Source organism: Rattus norvegicus, chromosome 20 (genome assembly GCF_021556685.1).
Source record: "Rattus norvegicus strain SHRSP/BbbUtx chromosome 20, alternate assembly SHRSP_T2T, whole genome shotgun sequence".
Classification (NCBI taxonomy): domain Eukaryota; kingdom Metazoa; phylum Chordata; class Mammalia; order Rodentia; family Muridae; genus Rattus; species Rattus norvegicus.
Genome location: NC_141553.1, coordinates 11,205,428 through 11,224,838, shown reverse-complemented (window position 1 = coordinate 11,224,838; position 19,411 = coordinate 11,205,428). Strand labels below are relative to the sequence as shown.

At 48.2% G+C, this 19,411-nt stretch overlaps 1 protein-coding gene across 1 annotated transcript in view; it reads right to left on the bottom strand.

Annotated features, from left to right (window-relative positions):
• Nucleotides 1-18,194, bottom strand: part of Trappc10 (trafficking protein particle complex subunit 10) — a 59,457-nt gene extending 41,263 nt beyond the window's left edge. Inside the window, 3 exon segments of the mRNA NM_001173528.1 lie at nucleotides 2,000-2,135; nucleotides 4,682-4,763; nucleotides 17,988-18,194. Of these exon segments, the coding sequence (NP_001166999.1) occupies nucleotides 2,000-2,135; nucleotides 4,682-4,763; nucleotides 17,988-18,054 (285 nt within the window). The 5' untranslated portion in view covers nucleotides 18,055-18,194.
• Nucleotides 18,195-19,411: the final 1,217 nt, after the last annotated feature.

Here is a 19,411-nt window from a genome sequence, read left to right as displayed (position 1 = left end):
CTCCTTTTGTGACTCAAAGATTATATTGAGGGACTAGAAAGATGGCTTAGAGGTTAAGGTGTTCTAGATGATCTGGGTTGGTTTCCCAGTACCCACATGGCAACTCATAGCCATCCTAAATTCCAGTTCCGAGGTCCCCAGTGCCCACTCCTCTGTCCTTGGTGGGCGCCAAGCATGCATGTGGTACACATCCATACGTACATGCAGGCAAACACTCACACACAGAAGATAAATAAAAATAGACGGTATTAATACTTAACCCTCATGAAGACAGTACAAAAGGAAACTAAGAGCAGCCTTGTGTGAACACAGCAGAAAACTCCAAGGGCTGCAGTGCGTTTCTCCAGTGTCACGCTGAGAAAGCAAGGCTGGCCAAGAGGGACCTGCGCTAGGACCACAGGCCAGCCTGACCCAGACTCGTGGAGGACACTGTGGGGTTACTGCCACCATGTCTCTCAAAGGGCATTCATTGCCAGGTTAAACTCGTGAGAAAAACGGAAGTGGATGCTGTCGGCTCCATGTGAGCATGTGTTCCTGCCCTACTACTGAAGAAAAGCTAGCAACAGCCCACGAAGAAGGTCAGGGTGAGGGCAGAGGGAGCCATGACATCTTTTTTTTCTAAAGATGTTATTTGTTTATTTAATGTCTATGAGTACACTATAGCTGTCTTAGACATATAAGATCCATTACAGATGGCTGTGAGCCACCATGTGGTTACTGGGAATTGAACTCAGGACCTCTGGAAGAGCAGTCAGTGCTCTAACCACTGAGCCATCTCTCCAGCCCTTGACATCTTAACATCAGAGAAAACAAAAACAACTCTTTCAGTTAAGAACTGACAAGGAAGAAGGGTCCTTCTCACTGATACACAAAATCAAAGAGTTCAGCAAGGCTAATCTGAATGTAGATCAGCAGGCTTCCTACACAGGAAAAAGCAACACGAGACACAAGGAATGAAAGCCCACTCACAACCAAAGAAGAAAAGGAATGTACTGGGGCTGAAATACATCTGAGTATCTCAGTATGCACCTGCAAGTATATACCTGCCTAGCACATGGAAAGACCTGGATCTGAGCTCTAGGACTACTATATACATATACACATAATATGCATATACATTAAATAAAATAAAAATAAATCTGACATTGTGGATGGAGGGTTATGGAGAGAAAAGTTCACAGGATAAGTCTGGCATGGTCATCCTACCTGTGAGGCGGCTTCCTACTCTACCTGGGGTTTGAACTTGGGGAGGATCCCCAGGGTTCTCTCAGGTCTAGACTGTATGTGTATGTGGCTAATAATATATCTGCTTTCCTTTTTAGCTCTGAGTCTAACCATGCCAGATAGAGGCCCTGTGTGACCATCCTCACTGAGACCCATAAATGCCCGGTCTCTAGCGAGTTTGGCTGGTAGACAACACCTTGCACTCATCCCCCATAGCCTGTGACTTCCTGAGGAACAATTCATGGAGCAAGTACAAGTGTGACCAGGCACAGGCCTCCAGAGTCCTGCCTTGTTCCAGTTATAAAACTTGCTGTAGCCTCAAAAGCAGGCTGAAATCCCAGAGGAAATGACTTCTGTACTTCACACCCTGCCAAGTGCTTATTTTATTACTTCAAGCGGAAGAAATAACCCTCGGAACTTCCCCTCAGGAAAGGGAATCTCATGGGCAGGAGAGTCCTATGTGGGTTCATGAATACACAATTAGAAAGCACAAGTGAGAGCTACAATGCCAAGCAGAGTGAAGAATGGGGCCTACAGAGCAGAGGATGTTCTGGAGAGGGAAGAAGGGTCATGACAACACAAGGTGAACAACTCTGGCTGATTAACCCTATGGCTACCCGGGCTCAGTTAGGTGAAGCAGAGACAGGGACACTGCCATGGGTCTGGCAGAGGCACCAAGGCAATATGACACCAACAGAGAGCACAGGCCATGCCCTAGCTCACGAGTTCGCACTCCCTCTGCGACAGGCAGGCTCCCGGCCCAGCCAGTACTTACACAGCACTCCGTCCAGTAGATGTGGAGGAAGGGGAAGGTGAGCAGGGCTTTGTTCCCTTCCTTAGGCAGCAGCTCCTCCTTGAACTGAACAAAGTTGGATTCCAGGTGAATCATTTTCGGAGCCCGGCCATAGGACCTAGAACAGGTTTTAAAGTCAGCAAGAAAACAACTGAATCACAGAGCAGAATTAGGGCTGTGACAACATAGCATCCATTCACATCTAGGGCTTCAAAACCATGCTAACTATGAGTCAAAACTGGCCAGAAACCCTGCATGGATTACTACAACAGCTCTCACATCAAGACCCCTCTCTAAAGAGTCTTTCACTGTTCAAGAACACAGGCGCAGCAGCTCAAGGGTCAACCTGAGCAAGGCTGCCATGGACTTGTGAGAACAGTACCCTTGCAGGAACCCTACCCCGGGCTCACTCTAGAAGGGAAGGCCAAGTGTCAAAATACAGAAAACTCTTTACACTCTCAAGAGCCCCAATGCTTTTGTGACCTACTGAAAACTTGGGGGAAAAGAACAGTTTGCTTGCAGAGCTCAAACGGAGGAGTGGCACAAGCCCCTTTCAACCTGAGAAAGCAGCCACAGACACTGCAGGCCGCCTGCGGCTCCTGCGCATAAGGAGCCCCTGCTGCTCTCTGTAAGGTCTTTCCTATAACTCTGGGTTCAGCAAACGAACGTCTACACTAACAGACGGTGCTTACACTCACAGGGTGGGCTTCCTATCTGCATTCTCTAGTGCCTGTGAGATTGATCACATTTCCTGTTGCGTTGTTTTGTTCTGCTGGCTTCAAAGCTTACGATCTATTTCCACTCTGCTGTTGATTTCACCTTATCTTGAAGTCCTCCGAGCTACACCTACGTTAAAAGCAAACCTTTCATTCAGACTGACGCTTTGCTGGGACTCCTTCAGTTACCCCAGAGAGGTTGCTACTGCTTCTGGTCTTCTAACAGCCTAGAGACATTTCTGCTTCCTGCAGGGCTTCTGACCAAATCCAACAGGCACCACACAGCTGCCCCAAGGCCCAGGGGCACAGAACCCTGACTTGGTAGCTCTTGCTCACGTGCCTAGACCTTTGCACAGATGGGACCTCCAGGCTTCCACAGAGGTGGTCAGGAACATTCATCACTGTGCAGAGGAGATGGGACTTCCAGGCATGATCTTTCCTTGTCAAGCTGCCCCCAGACTCCACCCCAGCCCTGCACTCTGTATTTCAAGTTCCACGTGTTGTCACGGTTATAGACTTGTCTATGCTGGGAGTTTCTGAAACTCTCCCATCTGTCTTTCTTCTCCCCAGACTCTGTCCACACTCTGTAGCTGCCATGGCTGCCTCCCTCTCTCTGCTGCTGCTCTTAGGAGCCCTCCAAAGTTCCTGGGTGGAGACCTGGTCTGTACTTCACGGTGCGGAGACAGCCCTCTGTGGGGCAGCCCATTTCAAAAGAGCTCGCTTAGGCTGCCACTGGGAACCGGTTCCTGCTCATGCAGCCAGGGCCCTCAGCAGCCATCATGGCCTTCAGAACCACATGTCAAATACATTTCTGCTCATGTAAATACCTCAGCCCGCAGTGCTCTTTAAAAGCTCTGTCCCTGTGAATTTGCTAGTGAGTCCTTTACCCTCACTGACTGGGGCTCAGGAACGGGAGGAAATAAATCCACGTTGTTTCACTATTTGTTTTTTCCCACCATCTTTTCCTTTGCTTCATGAACACATTTCTAGTGTCTTCAGAGACATTTAGTAACGCACTTAGCTGGCATCCTTTACCGATCATTTCTTCAGAGATTAGCCACCCCCTTCCCAACATCAATCTACTTAACTGCTTTCTTGAACAGCATCGGGCCTTTTCCAATGTTGAATAATTTTTCTCAAAGAGCACTCTCCAGCACTGAATATTTGTTATATTATTGATGGCTAAATGAGACATCACTCTCAGGCACAAATATGTTGACAATCTAACTCAAAAACCTGTCATCTAATGTCTAAAACAACAGCAACAAATTCCATCCAGGAGAAGCGGGGTAGATAGACCAGGGATCTCGGTACTCAAGTGTCTAAGATGGGAGGACCACGAGTTCTGCCTAGGTTGCAATGCAAGTTCAAGGTTATCCCGAGAAACTCAGTGAGATGTTGCTTAAGAATATGAGGTAAAAAGAGAACTGGGAATACGGCTCGGTAGAGGAATGCTTGCCCACTGTATGCAAGTCTCTAGGTCAAGGGGCAGTACACACACGTACACACACGTACACACACGTACACGTACACGTACACGTACACACACACACACACACACACACACACGGAATCAAGAGTTCAAGAGTCAGGAGTGATGGTCTGGCCTGCAACCCTAGTATACTACTCAAGTGGTGGAGGCAGGGGCAATGCAAGTTTGAGGCCAGCCTGGGCTACATAGCTAATTCAAGTCCAGCATGAACTATATAACAGGATTCTATCTCAAAAGAAAAAAATCATGATGAGGTAAGGAAAGTGAGGCCCTGGATTCAATCACCAGCACCACAAACACAAAACTGAAACAGCCTTAAAGAGAAAGCCCCATAGGCTCTGTAGGCCACTGTTCATCAGCCTGTGCTCCAGAACAGAGGCACTGCTGTCTGAGCACCCACTCATCACTCGAGCACCTGAGTTACAAGGAGAGTCCGGCCACACACAGAGCCTGTACCTTCTCCACTCCATTGGTTCTCTTGGAAGCTGCTGGGAAAGTGTCGGATAGATGGAGGTAAATAAATTCTGGTCTCCAGCACCTACAACAGGAACAAAGAAAAACCAATTACGTGATTTTAAGATAAACAAAGGCAAAATATACTTTACAGTTTAAGATGTTGATGTTCTTAGGCAATATTATGCTCAGTGGAGTAGACAGAAAAGCAAGGCTATTTCCCACCTAAAATAAGTGCCTAGTTTCAGGAACCCAATAGCCTGCATGGTTGAACTGGGGTTACAGAGCCTCCACAAAGGTCTGTGACTCTCACAGAGAACGAGGTCTGCCTTGGGTGCAGCTCAGCCCAGCCTTCTACTTTCTAATACCACAAAGGAGTCCACAGCTCCACACAAGCAGAGGAAACATGAGAAGTTCTGCCCCCACACAGTTACTCAGAACAGCACTGAAATGCACGGAGAGCGTCCCCAAAAGAGAGAAGGAAATGCACACCAGCCCAACTCAGACTGGGTGCTTATTTAACCTGTGAGCCCGGCTCTGGTGAAGTTAAGGTAATAGGTGGGAGGGAGCACAGCTGGCCTGGGAAGACACTTATGTCTGACTACAGACTGCTGTCCAGTTTGTCATTCAGCTCGCACCCTAACTTTAACAGAACTCTAAAGTCTACTTGGCTCTCCCGAAATGACAACATGACCATACCATAAAGTAAAAAGGGAATGTTTCCTACAGACAGCTAACCTGTTTAGACCCAGGGTCCTCTTTAAGAGAATGCACTCTCCTGCCTGCCGTGATTGACTGTAAAGAGGAGACTGGGAATGGAGGTGAGCCATTAGCAGTTTTGCCAGCATGAGCCAAAAACTGATCATGAAGATTACACTGCAGTATCAGATCTCCCGGGAGAGAATGGTCTATCTGGGCACCAGGAAATGGTGGCTAGTGTGGTGCCGGAAAGCTGACTGCCTGGTCCTGACTGTCAGTCAGCATGCACCTGCATTTGTCCTCTCTGTGCCTTGTGTACCAGACAGGAAAGGGAAAGGACAGGTCCCCAGCAGGGCCCATCAAGAGGGCATGTTGACAGCAGGTTAAGTCAACACATGCACACACCACACACACCACACACATACCCCCCCCCCACACACACACGCACACACCCCACACATATCACACACACACACACACACACACACACACACACACACACACACACACACACACACCCCAAGGGCAGCCTGGCAGAAGCCATCACAAGTCTGCTGTGGTTTTCCTCCTCTCATTTACTTGCTAGTCATTTGGGAGATCAGTGAGGTCCCCAAGATGTTCTCCCCAGGAACCACTGCACAATGAGGCCTGTGGGTGCAGCTCAGACAGTAACAACCCGTCCTTCACTCTGTAATGGACCTGCCTTTACCTGTGTCCTGATTTAGTGGTACAGGCCATCCACTTGCCATGTGCAAAATTATCATCTGACACACTGGGTCACCTCAGAGGTGACACACTCAGGTGACAGAACACTCTGGATGGGTTCGCAGGCAGCAGACAGCACATCTCACAGCTCTGAGGCCAAAAGCCCAAGAACAGAGGTGCTGCCTGCTGAGGGCTCCCAATCCTCTTTGTTCTGTGTCATCGTGGAAGGGGTGAAGAGTTCTTGGGCTCTTTGGTAAAATACTCATAAGCCTTAGTAGGGGTTCTGGCCAGCATTCCTGACACTTCATGTCAGCCCATGAAGGAGGGCTGACAAGTACAGTGGAGGTGGGGGGTGCTTCCCAGCAGCCTGAGGACAAGCAGCTGGTAAGAATCAAGAGGCCTGGCCCTACGCTCTTCAGAAGCAGCACTGGACCTGGACTTGTCTTAGGAGAAAGCCCCCCATGCTGTCTACCCTCAGGGATTTGTCTTAGGAGAAAGCCCCCTGTGCCCTCATGGCTCCTGGGACTTGAACTTAGGTTTCCGTCAGAGCAGACAGCATTGTGACTGCCTAAGTGAATCTTGTATGTCAAAAAGAGCCCTGCCAAGGGTTCCTAACTTCCTTTCCCATGTTCCCTCCTCACCTTAAAGTCTTTATTCAAAAACAACCTTTTCGGGGTTGGGGATTTAGCTCAGTGGTAGAGCGCTTGCCTAGGAAGCGCAAGGCCCTGGGTTCGGTCCCCAGCTCTGAAAAAAAGAACCAAAAAAAAAAAAAAAAAAAAAAAAAAAACAAAAAAAAAAAAACCTTTTCAATGGGGTCTAACTGCAGTTTCAAAACTGAACAAAGAAGAAAGAGAAAAATCTGGCAAGTCCAGCACCTGGCATGGCTCCACACTTTGTGGGCTTTGTCACAAATCCCACCCCGAGAAGGAACAGGACCATGAGCACATTGGTTTCCTCAGACTGGGACCATATTCCAGGTATAACACAGCACAGCGCAGCACAGCACAGCACACACAGCACAGCACAGCACAGCACAGCACAGCACAGCACAGGACAGCATAGCGCAGGGCACAGCACAGCGCAGCACAGCACAGCACAGCACACACAGCACAGCACAGCACAGCACAGGACAGCATAGCGCAGGGCACAGCACAGCGCAGGGCACAGCACAGCGCAGGGCACAGCACAGCACAGCACAGCATAGCACAGGGCACAATGTGGGAAAAGAAAGGTATAGAAGATGGGCTGGAGAGATGGCTCAGCGGTTAAGAGCACCCGACTGGGTTGGGGATTTAGCTCAGAGGTAGAGCACTTGCCTAGCAAGCGCAAGGCCCTGGGTTCGATCCCCAGCTCCGAAAAAAAGAAAAGAAAAGAAAAAAAAAAAAAAAAGAGCACCCAACTGCTCTTTCAGAGGTCATGAGTTCAATTCCCAGCAACCACATGGTGGCTCACAACCATCTGTAAAGAGATCCGATGCCCTCTTCTGGTGTATCTGAAGACAGCTACAGTGTACTTATATATAATAAATAAATAAATCTTTAAAAAAAAAAAAAAAAAGAAGGGTATAGAAGAAACCACCAGAGTTAGCAATCTCTCACCTGAGAGTGGGGAATACAGAATGTTCACATTCTTTTTAAAATTATTTAAATTAATTTTTAAAAATTTATTGGGGGGATGATGACTGCACACGATCCATAGTGTGCATGTGGAGGTCAGAGGTCAGCTTGCAGGAGTTGCTTCTCTCCTTCCGCTATCTGGGCCAAAGGGATCAAACTCCAGCAGGTACCTTTACCCACTGAGCCATTCTGTCAAACTTAGGCCATTTCAAATAAAGGAATAAAGCTTTTTGAAAGTTGCAATGGGATGCTTAGGTAGAGGAGATGCCAGGGGAGACGGTAGAATTCAGTTGTCCCTTACATCTGAGAGACTTATTCCAGAACCCCAGTGGACACCAGCCCCTCCAATGCTCAAGCCCCTTATCTGAGGCAGCACAGTTCTTGCACGGAACCCACACTCATTGTTGTACACACTGTGATGCCGCTAGCTGACTGAAGGCCTGATCTGATGACAATGCTGTCTGTGCCTCAGTACACGATTACAGATAGTGTCACAGGCTGAGTTACATATACGGGTTTTTTTCCCCCGGGGGGGGGGCGGGGAAAGCACGTATAGGAGATAGAATAGTTAGAGTAAATAAAACCTTGTAGTCTTGAATCCTAACTAAGACCATTTTTAAAATGTAAAAAGACACCAGTGGCAAATGTTCACATCAATAGACTCCATTCCTATTGAAACAAAGCAGGACAGGGGCTGGAGAGATGGCTCAGTGGTTAAGAGCACTGTCTGCTCTTCCAGAGGTCCTGAGTTCAATTCCCAGCAACCACATGGTGGTTCACAACCATCCATAATCAGATCTGGTGCCCTCTTCTGGCCTGTAGGAATGCATGCAGGCAGAAAGCTGTATGATGTATACATAATAAATAAATGAATGTAAAAAAAGAAAATTTGAAACGAAGCAGGGCTCCTTGGATGACAGTGACTGCAGATCAGAGACAGGGGACAGAGAGCTCAACAGTCAAGAACCTAGCAAAGCTCCTTGCCTCAGAAGCTGAGGTTCTGACTGAACTGGTTAGAAATAAAAGTGTGCTCTAGTGCAGCAGCCGCAAGTAGAGGAACACACCAGGGATGCTCATGACACGGGAGAGGCGTCACTTAGGAGAACAGTCAGCCGCCAGCCGCTCTGAAGACAGTTCTGTGAGGGAGGAGCCAAGGGTGCTGAGCACTAGACACATACATGCACAAATGCTTCCAACTTAAGCATCCCCACTAACGCATGAGAAAGGTGGTGTTCAATTAGAATCTCCCCATTCTGCAACCTTTAGGAGGTAGGGAGAGACAACAGGACGGTACATGTCTGCCGAAAGAGGAGTGACACAGGTAATGAGGCAGTCTTGCAAAACATAAACGACAAGGAGTACAGTGCTGAGCTCCTCGCTCAGACTGACCAGACAGTGAGAACTCTGAGGGACGGCTGAGATAGGGCTGCAAAAACTGGAGGGCAAAATGAACCAGGAGCAGAGGCTCTAAGAGAATTAGCACACTTACAAACTTCATTTGGAAGGCTGGAAGATGGCTTGGTGGTTAAAAGCAGTTGGTTCTTCTGGGATCAAATGTCAGCACCTAGGAAGGCTAACAACCTCTATGACTCCAGTTGTCGGGGACCTGATATCTGCATGTGTGCTACACTACACACATGCAGTAAATAGACATATACTCAGGCAAATAATATACATAAAACACATAAAATAAAAGTCCTTTATTTGAATACTAATTTAAACAATACTTTGAAAGTTAGGATATATGGGAGGCCAGGTATGGTAGTGTACAACTATTGTTAGCCCAGCATTCAGAGACAGAGGTTGGAGGATCATGAGTTTAAAGCCAGCCTGGGCCACATAGCAAAAGTCTGTCTCAAAAAGATACAGCTAGTTAAAATTCACTATCTCATAGTTTTTGGGTTTTTTTTTTTAATGCTTTAAGTACAATTTTTGAGGCTATGTTTTTAAAAATTCACATCTTCTAAGATTTATTATTTAAAATTTATGTGTGCGTGTGTGCGTGTGTGTGTGTGTGTGTGCGCGCACCTACAGAATCCAGAATCAAGTGTTGGGCTCCCAGAGATAGTAGTTATGGATAGCTGTGAACTGCCCAACATTCGTCCTGGGTTGTCTCTTAACCACTGAGCAGTCTTTGCAACCCCTATAAAAGGGTTACAGCTCTGATAAGTCATTGTCATCTTGATCTGAGAGGACCGGAGACCCAGAGGCTGGGCGCAGAGCAGCGTACCTTCTTCAAAGAAAGAAAGGTCCTCACTGTTTTCAAGGGAAGCCATGTAATCAGTAAGAGCCCTGACCCATCTCAGATGTCATGAGTGACTAAAAAGAGCCAAGGGACTCCTAAGTCCCTGAGTAAGTCCTAAAGAGCCTTGAGTGACCATAACAAGAAGGTTAAGGTAGGGCCACCGCCAACATGGTCTTAAATACCCAACCAGAGACCATGACAAAGAGTAAAATGCCCAGCAATATCCCAAAGCAATCTCCAGCAGCGCTGCCCAGACTCTCATCCTGACCTGGGTTAGCTAGGGGCTGGCACTTGTAAAGATTCACAAAGGCATTGTTCAGGTGACCACTTTAGTGGATGTAAATGGCTCCAGAGTTGTTATGGCCCTGCTCATCTGTGCAGGGTAAAGTCCATTTCCCACACAGCACAGGAGATGGAAGAATGCACCATCCAAGTGGTAATCAACTAAAGACCTGTACTTTCTCTAGCAGAAACTTGCTTCCCTGAGCTCAGTCCCTTCTATACATCCTTCTTGTACAGGTCCCAGCATTAGGATGCTCTGACCCCTTGGGGACAGCCATGTCCTCCTCCTTTCTGGGTACCACTGAACAACTGCATTATTTCCTTACTTCCTTCACAGCATGCTTAGATCCTGAGAACTACATACACCTCCTCTCCAAGCTCCTCACCAAAGACACAGACATGCACAGTGGTCTTCATCCTTCCCTAGTCAGAGCTGCTCAGGACTGCTGTGTTTTAACCTTCTGTCATGCTTATGTCTTCCAGGGTTCAACAGTTCTAACCCATGTGACACTCTGACAATGTTCAGCCCCTGGCACTGGGAGCCCCACTTCCCATAAGCCTTCTGGACTAGACAATGCAGACCTTCTACCAAAACTGTTCCAAGTATGGTTCTCTTTTCATGGCCTGCCAGGAACTCCTGCCAGCTAAGACAGGGCCAGGCATGCAGCCCCCTTGCTCAGCTCCAAGAGGCTACTAAAGAAGAGACTTCCAACCAAACCCCCAAGATTGGGTTCATGGCTCTACTGGGGCAGAGGGTGGCAATGTGAAGGAAGGCCGTGAATGAGAGGTCAGAAGGGAGGGACAATGTGCCCCCATGTAAGCCTGGTCCCCGGCTCTATTCCACCCAAACTGAGGAAGAGAGAACAGTTCACCAAACACATCAGAAGCAACCCTATACCACAGAGCTGCTCCAGCTGCATGAGGGAGACTGCATACGTGGTAGTTCACCCTAACCAAATACTAACCAATCAAGACTGCCCTTGTTTACATGCAGGAATTACACACCAGGAAATTGCAGCCTCATGAAATGCAGTCCACTCTCATTGTGCAAGGACTCGATGCTCATGCCTCACAGGCTGTTCCTCATCCACCACTGCTCTCTTTGCCATGTGCTAAGTCAGCACTTCTTAATCTGGGGGTTGTGACCCCTTTGCAAGTTGAATGACCTTTTCACAGGGGTTACATATCAGCTCTCCTGCATAGCAGATATTTACATCACGATTCATAACAGTAGCAAAATTACAGCTAGGAAGTAGCAGTGAAATATTTTTATGGTTGGGGGTCACAACACAACAAGAGGAATGTATTAAAGGGCTGCAGAATCAAGAAGGTTGAGAACCACTGTGCTAAGTAAGCATGGTTTGTTCTAACAAAGAAAAGAGGAGCCGGAGATGGTTTAGTGGATAAAGGCCTGCCTTGCAAGGCTGGGCCGGATAAAAGTGGCTGTGGTTGGTTGCGGTGTGTCTGTAATTCTAGCACTGCAGGATAGTGGGTGGCAGGGAACAGACAGAGCAGAGCCGCTGAACATATCTGTCGGTTGGTCTATTGTAGCCAATCAGTGAGTACCAGGTTCCATAAGAGACCCTCTCTCAAAAGATAAGGTACAGAAGACACCCAACACCGACTTTACATGCACATATATAATCTCTCTCTCTCTCTCTCTCTCTCTCTCTCTCTCTCACACACACACACACACACACACACACACACGGGGGGGGGGGCGGTAGGGGGATACAAGACATTTAAGAGAAAATACCTTCAAATATGCAACTGTTATCTGGAAAATAGAATTGAGTTTTGCAACTCAATAATACAACTTAAAATGAACAAAACATTTCAATAAACATTTCACTAAGGGCTGCATGTGGGGCACTTGTCATCTGGAGACTGAGTCAGGAAGATCTCTAGTTATAGGCCAACCTGGGCTACACAGTAAGAGTGAGACTGTCTCAGGACAAACAAGACAGAGGAATCTTCCACTACCATGAAAAAGGCAGACAACAGGCTGTCAGTGAGGATGTGGGAAGCTGCACACTGCCAAGGATGTTAAACAGTATAACCACTTTGGGAAGAGTTGGCACTTTCCTAAAAAGCTAAACATAATCTCACCATGTGACACAGCCATTCTCCTAGAATCCTCTATGAAATAAAAACGTCCACACAAAAACATGCGGCAGAATTACAAGAGCTAAATGTAGAAATAACCCAAACGTCCACCAACTATTGACCAGATAAATGAGGGACAGACTGCTCATACAGTGGCACTCTGTCTGGCCATCAGTGGGACAAACTGCTGACAGAGGACGAACCAACGTGCTGTATCTATCAAAGACACCCAACGCAGAGACTGTGTGCTGTGATCTTGCAGGGTACTGGAATTACAATGGCATCTCTGAGGCCTCTTCTAATGCCAGGTGGGTCTCACAGCACAAGGCCCAGCCCAGGACAGCAAGCCTTGGCTTGGTTGTGATGTTAAATATGCTCTGACTTGTAGTAAAGAAAACGTAGCTAAACACAGCTGCCAAGATCTCTCAAAATGCCCCCTAGCATACTGGTTAGTTTGCTTTACTGGATAAACATGTATTCCCCTGGTTAAAAGTCCAAGCAGAACGCACAAGTTCAGTTTACCTAAGAACAAAGCAGGTAGTCCCCAAGCATTCACACAGCACTTAGTGTACAGAAGGAAAAGAACACTATGGCATTAGGAGGTTCTACCTCATAGAAGCACTAAGAGACAGTCAGCAGGATGTTCCCCGAGAGAATGTGTGCTCACTTACTTATCTACTCCACAAACAGCCTCAGCACCCAGTACTTGCCAAGTGCTATTCAAGGTGCCAAGAACACAGCAGAGAACCACAGATGATCAAGAACACAGTAGTGAACCACAGATGATCAGGAACACAGCAGAGAACCACAGACCAAGAACACAGCAGAGAACCACAGATGATCAAGAACACAACAGAGAGCCACAGATGATCAAGAACACAGCAGTGAGCCACAGATGACCAAGAACACAGCAGAGAACCACAGATGATCAAGAACACAGCAGAGAGCCACAGATGACCAAGAACACAGCAGAGAACCACAGATGATCAAGAACACAGCAGAGAGCCACAGATGATCAAGAACACAGCAGAGAGCCACAGATGATCAAGAACACAGCAGAGAGCCACAGATGACCAAGAACACAGCAGAGAGCCACAGATGACCAAGAACACAGCAGAGAGCCACAGATGATCAAGAACACAGCAGAGAGCCACAGATGATCAAGAACACAGCAGAGAGCCACAGATGATCAAGAACACAACAGAGAACCACAGGTCACGCACCCCCCCATCATGAAGCTTTACACTCTAGCCTGCATTTCATGTGAAGAGAAACAGTAAGCAAAGACAAAAATAAATATTTATGTTAGGAGCTTTGAGCCAAGAAAAATGGGTGAAGTTAGAGGGATCCTAAACACAAGTGGGGTGTGGGAGGCAGAGCAGGCCTAGGGTTCAGTGACCTTTGAATAAGTTGGGAGAAGAGAGAGGCAGAGAGAGGACAGAGACCACTAGGCAGGGGCAGTAGAGGCTTGACAGCTCCAGGCAGAGTCAGAGGCTAGTTCGGGAGGCTTTTGAAGGGTATTCTGTTTGTTTTGGTTTGAGCAGTGCTAGGGTAAGCTCAGGGCCTTGCACATGCTAAGCGAACATGCACCACTGAGCCATCCCCAGCCTTGGGAAAGTTATTCTGAGAAGGAAGTGAACCAGTGGAGGGGCCTAAGCTGATGAGTGTGTGTTATGACTTCTCTGGAGAACACTGCAGGAATCCCACAGACAGACAGAAAGGCCTGTGATGTGGGGCCACCATAAAGGTGGGAAAGGTGACTGGATCAGACATAAGGGAGCCAGGGGAGTCAAAGTCATCAACCTGTAACTTAAAATCAAATACTCAAGTACCATAAGTAGTCTGACAGCGTGTGTTGGGAGCAGACACAGATGGTACAGTTAGAGTACAATAGGCAAGAAAAGGCGGGACAGGAAACACTCAGAGGAGACTAGGAGGAAAGAGACCCAGAAAGATGCTTCAGCCTCAAGTTTCTCTCCTCCTCACCTGCAGGTGAGCACAGAGGTCAGCAAGTGAGAGCAAAGCTGTTGGAGATCAGTCTGTGATACCTCATGAGACTCCACAGTCACACTAAGCCATGTCATCCATGTGACCTCACTATATGCCAGCAAAGAACTCTCCTAGCACAACAGCCCTGCTGTGACTGAGGGGACAGACTGAAGGACTTACTAAATGCAATAACCAGGGGCTGTAACTAACTGTGACATTCAAGGCACTGAGGCCACACAAGGTTTAGGCTCTCCTTAGCTTCTTTAGCATGTACTCTGTCCTCTAATCTAACTGTCCGCTTCACAGCTGAAGTCCCTCAAGAAGGAAATGCCCGAATGGCCCGAAGACACAAGCACGCCTAAGCAGCGGGGACAGAAACAGCACACATACAGAGAGCCAGGCTTGTTGTAGCAATCCTGTAATCTCAGCTATTTGAAAGGCTTACGCAAAAGAATCCCAAATTCAAGACTAGACTGAGCATTGTAGTGAGAAAAGGTCCAACAGAGCTGAACATACAGCTCCACGGCTGAGCCCTTGCTGGGGAATGGGAGAGCCTGGGTTCTATCCCCACCACTGTGGAGGCCCAGCAGGTCAGTACTGATGCCCTCTTCCTGCCTGGTTTGCCTGCAGACCTCTTCAGGCTCCTCCCACTGCTCGGTCACTGGCTGCTACCTTTACTAATTCTAAGAAAACACACTTCATTTATTTTTGTACTTTCAGACTGGGTAGGAAATTCAAATCTATAAACTCTCACCTATAAGGGAAAGATCAACTCCAACCAGATACAAAACTCTGCACGCACATCAGCTTGTTTCTGCTGTCTTCTTTTTCCTTTCAAAATTTATAGCACTAGATCCGTCCCTAATGACCATCAATCATCTGGAGAGGGCATTATCTATTAGATGTTTCATCGTTCCAAGGTGACCATGTGTGCTAGTCACAGAGGAAAGCTAGACTAGAGGACTACATCAACTGTCCACTGAATGAGCACACAGCAACAGGAACATGTCCTCTTTTTTTCTAAAACAAAGAAACCTGGTCTTGAAGGGGAGAGGGAAAGGAAGCCAAAACCTAAAGTGTAAACAAATGGACCGGCTGGTTTTCAGTATCGCTGAGCATTTCTCATGATTAATAAATTTTATGGTAAGCATCATAATATTCTGACTAGGTGATTCATCATCCAAGCCACTGCAGCGGGCTTCCCCAACTGCCCTGTACCACAGAGATCCTCTCTATACCACGGAGATCCTCTCTGCAGAGGTAGTCTCTCGCCCCCAGAGCCCACAAGGCAGGATGTTAAGAATCTTCCAATTACAATTAAAACCTACTAAAACTTCTATGCGGCCTCAAAACATTATTAAAATAAATCAGGAACATTTCGAGTAACAATCAATTCTGTCTCCCCCAACCTTTGAGAACCTTCCGCTCTTCTCCTGCCCCGAATCTAGCACCAGTCACTGTCCAAAGGAAAAGATGAAGCTGGGAGGATAAGACAACTCATAAAATGCTTGCCCGAGAAACATTTATTGGTCCCTAGAACCCATGTGACAAGTATGCCATGGTGATGTGCTTGTAACCCCAGCAATGGGGAGGTAGATACAGGTATTATTTCTAGAGCTTACTAGCCAGTTGGACTGGCCTAACTGGTGAAGCCCAGGTTCCAGGGAGAGACACTGTATGAAGACAACAGAAAACCCAGGTAGACAGCTCAGGTGGACCAACTCCTGAGACTGATCTCGGTTCTCCACAGGTGCAAGAGTCTGCACACACACACATGCGCGCACATGCGCGCGCGCACACACACACACACACACACACACACACACACACACACACGGATAAACATGAGCTCTGCTTTTTGAAGTGAACACAGACTGGCTGGGTGAGTGTTGAAGTACAATTTTTTTTAATAAGAAGGAACAGACTGTTTGGGGAGCAAACACTAAGAGCACTATAATATAGTATTGACGTGTTGTTAAGAGTGAACTGGCCTTCGGGTAGATATCAGTTTGTTAGCTTCTCCTTTAAAACAGAACAAGATAAAGAAGGAATGAGGTGGAACCAGGCTGAGTGCCTGCCAAAGCTGCAGCCCCAGAAACATAAAAATACCATAGAGTGTATGCTGTCAGATTTCCCGAGTGTCCAAAAAACAAGCCTTTTATTTTAAAGAGAATCCTTTTACTTTTCTCTGGAACGACTTTGTTTTCTGAAAGTCCAGTGAAAAGTTGTACCCTCCAACTTGGGGACATCATCAGCACACTTTCTTACGATGCTACCCCAAAGCCATGGGAATTCCCCCACCAACATCCAAACTCCAACAGGCCTGCAGGAAGGCACCGTGCAGCTGTCCTCACGAAGGAAGGTAAGGCGCTAAGTAGCACACATTTCCAAGCACTAACTACCAGAGTAATTAATCTGTCCTCTTTAGCCACAGCCCATGCCTCAGAGCTTTACCTTCAGAAGGGTCTCGAGAAAAATGCCTATGAAAGTTAAAATGCCTAAGTTCAAAGCTAAGGGTGGAGAGTGCAATCAAGTAAGTGGATGCCCCTCTGGGTATGAATAGCAATTCATCCAGAATTCCTATTGTGCATAGTACTTGGGGGAGAGTTCTCAAGAACTTTGAATCCAAACATGAACTGGGTGCAATTTCCCTGAGGGGATCAAGGAGCACCTGGGCAGGGTGGGGCAGCCTCCAGACCAGTTCTGTCACATCTGTCGCAGGTGAAGTTTGGCAAGGCTTTCAGTCGCCAAGCATTCTGGGGTGGGGGTGTGGGGGCTACCACTCAACTACGCAAGTCTCCCAACTTTATGGGAGATACATCCATGTCCCTGAGAAAGTTGATCTAGCAATAAAGCGATGTCATAAGTCTTTAAATATGAAATGTCTAGGAGGTTTCAGGAAGGGACTGGGAGGAGCCCATTTATCCAAGGGCTCAAAGAAGAGAACAGATCAGGGTGAGCTGGAGACCTTGGGAATCCAGGGGCCTAGCGCCAGGTTTTGCAAATAGTGCTTCCTGTTTAGGAAAAAGTAAATTCTTAAGGTCAAGCACAGACTGAACTGCCAACAGCCAAATATCACACCTGCACTTTGGGAGACAGCACTGCAAGCTGTCAAAATGTCAACCAGCTTGTCCACATTTGCCATGAGTCCGTAGTTTGCAGAACTACTCAGTTCTGGAACTGTGCTTTAAAATGAGTATTGTTTCCTTAGCAGAGAAACGATCTTTGTATGTGTGCATTCCGTGGGAGAAGGAAAAGTGCAGAGGGGATGTTCGAGCGGGAACTCGCTGGTGGAGCAGCTCTGGAAAGTGCCTATAAGCACAGGAAGATTAAACCAGACAGAGCTGGGTTCCTTCCTAAGTGGCTTGGCCGGCCACCTTCCACTCTGGCTTGATTGTCACTAGAGGAAGAGCACCTGTGCTCTGCGGAGAGCCCGGCCTGCTCACCGGACTGCGGTCAGCACCCACGGGGAAGGCCGGCCCGATCCCTAGCAGCTCTGACAGCACACAGCAAGCTGCTCCGGGCCGCCCAGGGCAGGACCCAAAGCTCGGCGTCGGCTGCACAGCGGGTCGGAGGTCACCGGCGGAAAGGTCGGAGGTCAGCTGTGTCAGCGTAGGTGGGAGTTGCCCAGCCCGGCCGCGCCCCCCGCCCGCCCGGCCGCACTTACAGGTGACGATAGGCTTGTTCTCCATGGTGTAGACCACCGGTGGCTGTGGCTCCTCAGGGGCGTCCATGGGCGTCCGGCGTCACCGGCCCGGCCCCTCGCCCCCCATGGGCACCCGAGGCAGCGCGGGGCCCACTGAGCCCGCGCCTCCTCGCCGCCGGCCCCCGGCAGCTCCTAGCCGGCCGCCCGCCGCCGCCGGCCGCGTCTACTTCCGGCCCCGGCGCCGCCGCGTGACCACTTCCGGGGCGCGCGACTTAAAGGGGTGGGCCTCTCCGCCGAATGCCCTCCTACGGAAAAGGCCGCGTGCGGGGCGGGGCGGGGCGAGGCGGGGCGGGGCGGGGCGGGGCCGCTGTAGCTGTAAGGAGCTGGAGGTACCACCGCCTCGGTTCTCAGGCAGCTGCAGGGGACAGAGGGCAGCGCACGTGCCTGTGCTCCGAGACCCCACCTTCTCACCTGCCCAAGCTTGGTGACCCTTGGCTTGTTCGACCTGTCTAAACTGGATGACCCTCGGCCTCTCACCTGCGGGTGCTCCCTGACTCCCATCCTCGCTTCTACCCGTGCGCCCCCACCATCACATCTTGCGGAATTCCCTCGATCTCCGAGGGAGTTTCCTCCTTTCCGGCCTCTGCAGGATGCCTTGGATCGGTTTTTACATCTGGGCGAGCGCGGCTGTGCAGTGCCAAGCTGAGTCCCTGCTTCCTTGTTAACAAGGACTTGCCAAGTGTGCTGACTCAAAGCAAGGCAAGATCGAAAGTGTTCCACCCACCCCGTACAATCCAGGCACGCCAACTTCCCACTGTCCTTTCTGGTTTTGGGGGTTTTGTTTATTTGGTTGGTTGGTTGGTTGGTTGTTTTTCCTCAAATGAACCACCACACACATTTCCACCTGCCTTCAGCCCTCAACACTCTTCCTGTTGGCTTCCAGAATGCTCCCCTGTGTCCCACCTTCGTTAGTACTGGCCATCTATAACTGGTACTGCTTTGAAGTCGCTTGGTATTGTGAATATCGCAAAACCAAATCTTACTTTGAACTGAACGGCTGGAAGCATGTTGGTATGGGCTTGGGGGCGACTGGTTAGGGTAACTGAAGCAGGTAGAGACCTGCCAGGCACAGCCTAGGGCAGGGATTCTCAACCTGTGGGTCCCGAGCCTTTTGGCAAGCTTCTACCTCCAAAAAAATTTTACATCATGACCCATGACAGTAGCAAAATTACAGTTACAAAGTAGCAACAAAAATAATTTTATATTTTATTTATTTCATATTTTAATATTTTAATTTATTTACTATTTTATTTTAATTTAGTTAATATTTTATTTAATATTTTATTTTATTTATTCAATATTTCTATTTATTTAATTTTTTTATTTGGAGGGGGTCACCACACCATGAAAAACTATCAAAGGATCACAGCATTAAGAAGGTGGAG